At 43.8% G+C, this 9,935-nt stretch overlaps 1 protein-coding gene across 1 annotated transcript in view; it reads left to right on the forward strand.

Annotated features, from left to right (window-relative positions):
* The first annotated feature begins 622 nt into the window (after positions 1–622).
* The window catches only part of CA5B (carbonic anhydrase 5B), a 35,889-nt gene continuing 26,576 nt past the window's right edge, over positions 623–9,935 (forward strand). The window contains exon 1 of the mRNA XM_007957130.2: positions 623–764. Coding sequence (XP_007955321.1) covers positions 623–764 — 142 coding nt within the window. The remainder of the gene's footprint in view (positions 765–9,935) is intronic.

Genomic DNA, 9,935 nt, shown 5'->3' on the forward strand with positions numbered 1-9,935 from the left:
ATGTAAACTAAAGCTGGCCAAGAGTCACAGATGATATTTAAGCTCGGCTTCCAGACCCACCCACAACCATTTTGGCAGGATGTATCTTTTTTTTTTTTTTTTTCAATGCAATCTAGAAGGTCCTAGATTGTTTTTACTCAGACTGCCTGGAGGGAGCTTCATTTTGGTTTCTTGGTACAGGCAAGACAATTAAGGGGAATTTCCGGAAGCCCATTTTTAAAAAACTTTAAGAAACTGTGTTCTACACGGTCTTTTCATTCCCGTGCGTGCGTAAAGAGAAGCATTTCCCTGGGCCTCTAATATTTGCCAGCCCTGAGGGAAAGGCAGAGAGTGACTCAGTCCTTCCGGCCCTGCCCTCCTCCGAGGTGACCAATGAGTTTGAGGAGTAAGAGTGGATAGCTGATCAACTCTCCTTTGGGGCACCCTCCCTCCTCCTTTGGGGTGCCCTCCCTTGCTCCCTGGGGTGTGTTCCAGTAGTCTGAATGTCATTGTCCTACTTAAGGGTGGCCACATGATCTTAAGTCTCTACTGTTTTTGGCTTTTCCTCCTCTGCCCTCCTGGCACTAGGGTGTGTTAGGTTCTTGCAAGTTACTTGGAAACTGATCAAGATTTCAAGCTAAAGATGGTCCTGATGAATGGCCTGCGACTCCTTTGTCAAGTGTTTCCTCACACCAAGCCGTGGCGAAGTATCCAGATTCCCAGGCCAGTGCAGAGACGGCCCTGCAGCCTCTACACCTGCACCTACAAAACCCGGAACCGAGCCTGTGAGTACACCGTGGCTTCTTGTTTGAGGAAGTTTACTTCCTGTGACGTATGTGTGGACTGGATATCATCGGTATTCCTGCGTGTGATTATGGAGCTTAAGAACTATGTGACTAACCAATTGTTTCTCTACTTGTCTCTTAAAATCACTGTGGAAAATTGTTTGGACCAATTTTAAAATAATGTCATGCGAAATGGGACAAGGGAAGCCCCCTGATTTCAAAGGTTTTGGAGCCCCCTCTTTATTGTGCCTAAGAGGTGGCAGTTTTTTTTTTTTTTTTTTTCATTAAGGTTGCCACAGACTGAATTTTTCACATGAAACTCAAGTTTCTGGGTACTGCTTATTTATTTGCAAGTTCAGTGGCTTCACGCTTGGGAATATTCTGTCCTGTACTTACAGACTGCAGAGTTAGTTTTAGCTACTGGCTTGCAAATGTGTGCTCTGCTGCAAACTCGGATGAGCAAGTGAGCCAGCAAATGGGCTCACTTGGACTCTTCTGGAAATACACCTTACATCTCTCATCTGGGTTTTTCCACTGCTGCGCTATTGGCATTGGGGCCTGATGGTTCTTTTTTGTGAAGGCTGTCTTGAACACTGTAGGGTGTCGAGCAGCATCCCTGGCCTCTACCCACCAGATGCCGGTAGCACCCCACCCCACCCCAAGTTGTAACAACCAAAAATATCTCCAGACTTTGCCAGATAAGCTCAGAGGAGATACAATCGCTCTGGTTAAGAACTACTCAGAGTATGGGGGTGGGAGACTGATAACGTGTGTGTTGGTGGGGAGAAGAGTTTAATTAAATGGCTATATATATCTTTTAAAGAGGAATTTTCCATATTTTCCCCTATTTGAAAACAAATGGTGCAGAGTTTTCAAATTTGGCTGATTTGAGAGTCTGTTTCTCAACTTTTACTCTTTGTGTTGACTCTCTTGATCCCATAAGTACATGAGAAATGGAATTCATTAGTATTGCTAATCCAGCTAAATCTGAGGGCTTGAAAGTACGCTCTCTCTCTCCCTCCCTCCCTCCCTCTCTCTCTCTCTCTCTCTCTATATATATATAAAATCTAAGTTTATGTTATTTCATCCAACATTGACTGTATCCTCATTAAACTAAACTGGCCCAGGTCATAACAATTTTCTGGTTGCTGGGTGTGGCTTCCTTTGGGCATGTCCACATCCTATAACCCTTTCTGTCTTATTCTTACTCTGGTACATTGTGGTCTAAAGCTGAAAATGGAAAAAATTAGTCATAGTTATCTAGTTACTAAAGTTGGTTTGTTTTGTTTTGTTTTTACAAAAGTTAAAAGTTAAAGTGCTAAAATCTAATATGCTTACATCTTTAGGATCGTTTCCTCCTTTTCCAAACCAAAAACCAAACTCACTGTCTTCAAATCAATTCTGACTCATAGCGACCCCCCACTGGGTTTCTGAGGCTGTAAATCTTTATGGAAGTAGATCGCCCCAGTCTCAGCTAGAGGGTTTGAATCACTGACCTTTTGGTTAGCAGCATGATACATTATCCACTATGCCACTACAGCTCCTTTTAGCATTGACAAAAGATGAAAAGTAGTGGTTTGGCAAAGTAGATGCTTTACTTGATTAATTTTCCACATCTCATAAAATGTTCTTGTTTTGTAAGGCACTTGGAAAAACAGGTGTCAGTCACTGTTTGAATTTGCTTTTGACATATGCACTGCCCGTATGTGTTTTCACCCAGAATATTCCAGTCGTCAGTGCTGGGGGTCATTAATTGCATACTGTCCATGCCCCTCATCTGTTTAATTATAGAGACAGTCAGTCCTCATTGTTTCTGGAAGCTCACTACCCCAGAGAAGGCCCAGTGTGTATTTGTGATCACAGTTCTTCCCAAAGGTGTTGATGATTGGAACAGAAGGTGGAATGTTCCTGGCTAGTGTCTGCCACACTGAGCACCCCATGTTGGCAGTTACTTCCAGTGCTCCGATTGTCACTATCAGCAGCATCTTTGTCATCATCATAGGCTCAGTACCTCCCTTAGATTTTTCAGTTGGACTATTTTTCAGATGAGATGGAGCAGAATAAGGGGTAACGGACAGTTGGAGGTCATAGAAAATTCAGCAGGCGGTTTCGTGGCAGCCCTGGGCTCTGCTTTACCTTCCTCCTTTCCCTCTCCACAGGTGATCATTGGCTGTCAACCCCAATTGTTATTTGTATTAGGTAATTCTGTTGACAGTCCTAACTTTGGGGATTTGAAATATAATAAAGATAAAAGGCTACAGCTGTTGCCAAAGATGGAAGAGAACATTAATTTCGCTTAGTATACCATCTGGTGAAATTTAACCTAATTGTCACATAATAAAATATAGGCATGTGATCTTAGACCATAGGAAAATCAATTTAATACTGTAAATTCTTAATTTAATGAAATATAAAGACTATCTCTTAGAATAGGAGCTCTGGTAGCATAGTGGCTAAAGTACTTGACTGCTAACCAGACGGCTGGCGGTTCAAACCCACCAGCCACTCCTCGGAAGGAAGGTTGGGCAATCCTACTTCCGTAGTGATACTGCCTCGGATACCCAAGGAGGGCTCGCTATGAGTCGGGGCCGACTCGACGGCACATAACAACAACAACAACATCTCTTAGAATGGAAATGTACAGATTTGTTACTATTCGTGAGCTCCCCACTTTTAGAAACAGAGAAACTATTTTTAGGGTGACTTTTTTTTTTTTTTTAAGAGTTCCACTGTCCAAAATGATAGCCCCATGTGGTTGTGGTTGTTGCTGTTGTCAGGTGCCTGGTCCTGTGTTACTGTGCTTGAGCATGTTGTTGCAGCCACTGTGTCAGTCTGTCTCGTTGAAGGTCTTCCCATTTGTCGCTGACCCTCTGCTTTATCGAGCATGATGTCCTTTTCCAGGGACTGGGCACTCCTGAGAACCTGTGGTTATCGACCACTACGTTGGACATTTCCATCATCACAGGAAGTTTTATTGGACAGTACTCATCTATATTATAACTGAACTTTGTTAGAAAGTTTATTTCTCCTATTATTTCTCTTATTAATTTGATGAACACAATGAAGCCTGCAGCACAATAGTATTAAAAAGCTTATTTTGCAATATCTTCAAAAGAACTTTTATAACCCCCAGATTAGGTTAAACTTGGTGTGTCCCAGACTGTCTTTCATTAACATTTGAATAACTTTGAGAAATAATTGGGTTGATTTAGACTGGAATTGTGTTAATGACCTTAGGTGTATTTTCAGCTACCTGGCATTCCCAAAGGGAGTGCTGGTTAAGCCCTTGGCTGCTAACCGAAAAGTTAGAGTTTTGAACTCGCCAACTGCTCTTTGGGACAAAGATGTGGCAGTCTGCTTCCTTAAAGATCATAGTCTTGGAAGCCCTATGGGGTAGTTCTCCTCTGTCCTACAGCGTCGCTATCAGTTGGAATCAACTTGAGGGCAACAGGCTTGGTTTTCTGCATGATAAATGGACGTGGTTCCTCAGATGAGCTAGACTCAGCACCCAAGTGTCTTTTATAACCCATCTACTCTGACGAGGCAATTAGTGATTCTGTGATCATCCTCTACGCGGTCATACGGAGGAAGGTCTCTAGCCCATCACTGCACTAAGCCCTAGACCACCAAGATGGTCTTCAATTACATGAGAAAATAGAACGTTACAAGAAAAGGGACGGTTCAGGGCAAGGCACTGGGTAAAATGAGGTTACCGGCCACTTTAAGACCCTTCCCTGAGCCCACAGGCCTGGAGCTGACTCAGGCTATAGAGGCTATAAAGGAGCCTGATAGTGCAGTGGTAAGGACCTGGCTGCTAACCATTCAAGCTCGCCCAGTGGCTCTGCGGGAGAAAGACTTGACGATCTCCTTCAGTAGAAACTACCCAAACCAAACCCACTGCCATCAAGTCAATTCCAACTCATAGCAACCCTATCAGACAGATTAGAACTGCCCCATAGGGTTTCCCAGGCTGTCAATCTTTACAGAAGCAGACTGCCTCATCTTTCTTCTGTGCAGCAACTGGTAAGTTCAAATTGCTGACCTTGTGGTTAGCAGCTGAATGCTTTAACCACTGTACCACTGGCCTAGAAAGCTATGAGGCAGTTCTACTCTGTCACTGGGGTCGCCGGGAGTCAGACTCAACTCGACAGCATCCAACAACAGCAACATGGAGGCTACAGAGCAACACCGTGCAATAGACATGTAAGGTGAGCCACGAATGCAAGCCATGGAGGGAATTCCAAATCTCCTGGTAGCTACATTTTAAAACATTAAAAAAAATTGATGTGTTTTATTTAACTTAATATATCAAAATATTAGCACTGTAACCTGGAGTCAATAAAAAATTATGAATGAGATATTTTACATTCTTAATTTTGTATGACGTCTCAAAAGTCCAGTAGGGATTTCACATTTCCAGCACATCTCCATTTGGACTGACCACATGGGGCTCCCGGATTGGACAGAGCAGTGACAGAGAGAGTGGGTGCTAAGGAGTAAGAGTAGATGAAGGGACCCTCAATGTGGGGTGGGGCTGTCAGGGAAGGGGCTGGCATGGGCCTTAAGAGGCTGTAGGAGTTTAACAGTAAGAGAGAACCAGGCAGGTGTGGTCATGTGGCCCCAGGAGGTGTTGCAGGGTAAACCTGCTTGCCTGGGTGGAGAGGCAGTCAGCCCACGGTAAGGCCACAGAGCTTTGGTGTTGTCCTGTTTATTTTTCTCTATCAGTAAAATAAACATTCAGTGCCTCCTCCATGCCTGGTACAATTGAGTCCTGGAGGCCATGGAAAAAGTCCATGGCCAGCCCCACAGACCAGGTGCTGACATCGGTCCTTTGAGCAGATAGAGCAGATGTATGTTAATGGAGAAGGGTTAGGCGCTAAATGGCATGCTGTGGAGTGCAGTGTGAGTTCAGAAAAGGAAAGGTCAAGGGCTTGGAGCAAGTTTCATCACGGACATGAGACTTGAGCTATAAAAGACTTCCACAAGTGGTATAGTGGGTGAAGGGCATTTTGCCACAAGCAAGAGTAGGGGCAAGTTGGTGGTAGTCATGCCAAGAGCAGCCTGGCAAAGGGAGCAGCCTGGCAAGACTGGCTTTTGGGTGGAGTGTGGAGAAGTAAGATTAGATAGATCAGGTGGGTTCTTAATTGCAAAAATTGGGCACTTGGACACAGAGATTTGGACTTGACATATAGTTAGCACGGGACCAATATGGCAGAGGTGATAATTTTGAAATTATCACCTAATGGTGGGTGGCAGAACACAGAGGGAATGAGAGAGGAGAAAAAGCGACGGAGAGTCATTGTTATAATTCTGGTGGTGCAAACAGTTAACAATGGAAAGGTTGGAGGTTCGAGTCCATCCAGAGGTGCCTCAGAAGAAAAGCAAGTTTTCCCATGGAAAACCCTGGGGAATGCACCTCTACTCTGACATGCACGGGATCACCCCGAGTGGGAGTTGACTCAGGGCAACTGGGTTTTTGGGGGCCTGAAAGAAGCTGGTGGTCACGGGCAAGGAGAGAAGAGATCCATCTGAAAGATTCTTAATGAAACAATAATGTGGTGATCAGTGGAGTCATGGGCAATAAAGACAGGGGGAGAAGCCAGTCCTCCCAGCCATGGCCTGGACCTTGCCCATCCACTGCCCGAGTGGAGACTGAAAGCCAGCTGGGTTCTGCATGGCTCTTGTGGAGCAGTAAGGGAGACAGGTCATTAAGCATATATGCATATAATTTTAATTAAGACCATTTAACAAATGTTTTGAAGGAAAAGTCCAGTGTACTGTGATTATAAATTAATAATAATAATGAGAAGAAAAAAAAAAACCCAAACTCCCTGCTGTCAAGTCGATTCCAACTCACAGCGAGCCCTCTTTGGGTTTCCGAGGCAGGATCACTATGGAAATAGATTGCCCCATCTTCCTTCCGATAAGTGGCTGGTGGGTTTGAACCGCCAGCCTTCTGGTTAGCAGTCAAGTGCCTTAGGCACTACACCACCAGAGCTCCTAATAATGAGAGAGGATCTTATTAGAAGGGTGGTCAGAGAAAACCTTGCTGAGGAAATGAGAATGAAGCCTGAGACTTTAAGATACCGGGGAGCCAGCCCCTGAACAGAACAAGGGGAAATGGATTCAGTCAGTAGAGAATCAGGACTGAAGGGGCTCAGGCCGGAAGGAGCTTTCCACATTTGACGAGCTAACAGAGGGACACACTTCAAGGCTGGAGGAATAGTGGTACAAACACAAAATAAGCCAGGACTAGTTTACAAATGGAAAATAAAATCAAACACATCCTCACCATGGAATGTAAAGGTGTTTTTGTTGCTAAGCAGTGAGGGATTAGTAACAGATTCTTAGGGATGGTCTGATTCCCTCCCTTAAATTACCACCACCTCCGCTGCCCATTGTCATGGAGTTAACTCCGACTCAGACTCATGGTGACCTCATGTGTGCCAGAGGAGAGCTGTGCTCCTTAAGGTTTTCAACTGGAGGATTTTTCAGACTCAGATCCCTAGGCCTTTCTTCAGGGGCGCCTTGGGATGGGCTCGAACCTCCAGCCTTGTGGTTAGCTGCCAAATTTCAACCTTTTGCCATGCAGGGACTTCCACTTAAACTATGGATTGATATATATAATTATGATCCCTGTTTATTTCATTTTTTACATACAAGAAAAACCTTAAAATGAAAATTCTTTTTTTCAAAATACTTAATTACCTTATTTTGAGGGAAAGTATGAACAATTCACAAGGAATCATTTTATTCTCTGTTTTGTAAAATTGGAAGAGCGGAGGGGAGACCAAAAGTCAGTTTATCTAAAGCATAAGAAGCCCTTGTGTCAGACAGTTGGCCTTACTAAGGAGACAGCGACCAAGGCCACTGGTAGGATGATCTGTTCCAGAAAGAGGAGGTGGGTGGAGGGAAAGAAAGCTGGACAATGAGTAATCCCATTTCAGTTCTTCCCTAGGATTCACTGAAGACCCTCATCGATTGACTCTGAAGGGTATGAGTTTTCAAAGTATTAGGTCCATCCTGAATATCTCAGATGCCTGGAAGCCTCTGTGCCATGCAACTTTAAAGCTGAATCAGCACTTTTCTGGGGCTTTCTAGAAGCTTCAAAATATAGCACAGTTTGAGGCAAGTAGAGCTTTTTTTTCCCCCAATAGCAATCAGATAATCAGTTATAAAATTAAAGAGCATATATTGAATAAGGCACTGCATTTTTTTTTGTTGTTATTAGGTGCTGTGAAGTTGGTTCTGACTCATAGGGATCCTATGTGCAACAGAACATAACCCGGCCTGGTCCTGGGCCACCTTCACAATCGTTGCTGTTTGAGCCCATTGTTGAAGCCACTGTGTCGATCCATCTCAACCGCAGGAGATCAGAAGAGCAGCACTGGCCCAGGGATAAAGCTAAGAAAGCAGGAAGGGGTAGGAAAGAAGGACAAACAGAAATGGTAACCACAGGGAGGAGGAAGTGCGGAAAATGCTGTTAGTCATTTTAACTGGTCTTCCTTGTATGCATATAGATATTGTCCTATCACTGACGGCATTGTACTTCAGGTTGATCTTGAAATGTTCTTTTTGACAATGAATGTGCCTCTTCAATTTGTCATTTCCGGCACTGTAGGGCATCAAAAAAAAAGAAAAAAGAAAAAAACCAACTCACTGCCGTCGAGTCATTCCCAACTCATAGTGACCCCTCCTTGGGTTTTTGAGGCGGTATCTCTATGGAAGTAGATTACCCAGTCTTCCTTCCGAGGAGTAGCTGGTGGGTTTGAACTGCCAGCCTTCTGGTTAGCAGTCAAATGCCTTAGGTACTATAGGGCATATGATTGTCCAATTCAAAATGGCAAATACAGGGCAATTTCAGTTCACTAATGCCTAGGATGTCAATCTTTATGCATTCCCTTTCATTTGTGACTTCCGATTTTCCTAGATTCATACTCCGTACATTCCATGTTCTGATCATTAATGGATTTGTGTAGCTTTTTCCTCTCGTTTTGAGTCATGCCCCATCCTCAAATGAAGGTCCTAAAAGCATTATTCCATCTACATCATTATGGTCGACTCTACTTGAGGAGGCAGCTCTTCTCCAGTTTATTCTGAGTGCCTTCCAGCCTGAGGAGCTCATCTTCCGGCACTATATCATACAGTGTTCTACTGCTCTTCCTAAGGTTTTCAGTGGCCACTTTTTCTAGAAGTAGACTGCCACGTCCTTCTTTCTAGTCTGTCTTAGTCTGGAAGCTCTGCTGAAACCCTGGAACCTGTCCACCATGGGTGACCCTGCTGGTATTTGAAATACCAATGGCATAGCTTCCAGCATTGCAGGAACATGCAAGCCGCCACAGTAGGACAAACTGACAGAACGGTAGTTGAATAAGGCACTACAGGGCAATAAAAAAGGAGGAAGATATGATCCTGCCCTCAGGGAATTTGCATTCTGACCACACTTTAATAAGATAGTATTGTACCAGTTCAAATGCATTTTCCGTTTTATGTTTCTGAAACAGAAAGCTCTCTAAGGAACAAGGTTTTATATACCCACCCACCCCAAAAGAGAGAGAGAGAGAGAGAGAAGAAAACAAATAAAAAGTTTGGGCTCATATCACTCCAGAGATAAAATCGTACTGTGTTCTATGATGAGATGGAAAAACGAGAATACTCTGAGTCGTGTATAGCTCTAGACTAGGATTTCTCAGTCTCGGCCTATTGATATTCTGGGCCTGATAGCTCTTCGTGGTGGCATCTGCCTTGTGTTGTACGATGTTTCCATCTCTGGCCTCTACCCACTAGATGTCAGTAGCATCTTCTCTTAGTTGTCACTACCAAAACTGTCTCCAGACATTGCCAAATGTCACCTGGGAGGCAAAAGCATCTTTGGCTGAGAAAAGGCAGCCTAGACATTCTTGGGAGAGCTCTATATCAATGCTATGGAAGCCTTTTTCCAAAAAATACAAGACCAAGATTTTAAACTTCCAGCTTTAGGCAACTACTGAAGGAAGAGTAAGGTTTTCTATGTAAAAGTAAACCAGATACAGGTTCATGTTCTTTATGAAATTAAGAGGGTGGTCTTGCCATCCGGGGGGGAGTGGATTGGGTAGCCGTTGCCTGTCACATTCTCAAATCCTTAAACTTTTTTTTAATGCATTTAATTAAAATATAATTTATGTACAGTGA

Source organism: Orycteropus afer, unplaced genomic scaffold (assembly GCF_000298275.1).
Source record: "Orycteropus afer afer isolate SDZICR_OR568_19922 unplaced genomic scaffold, OryAfe1.0 scaffold00712, whole genome shotgun sequence".
Lineage (NCBI taxonomy): Eukaryota > Metazoa > Chordata > Mammalia > Tubulidentata > Orycteropodidae > Orycteropus > Orycteropus afer.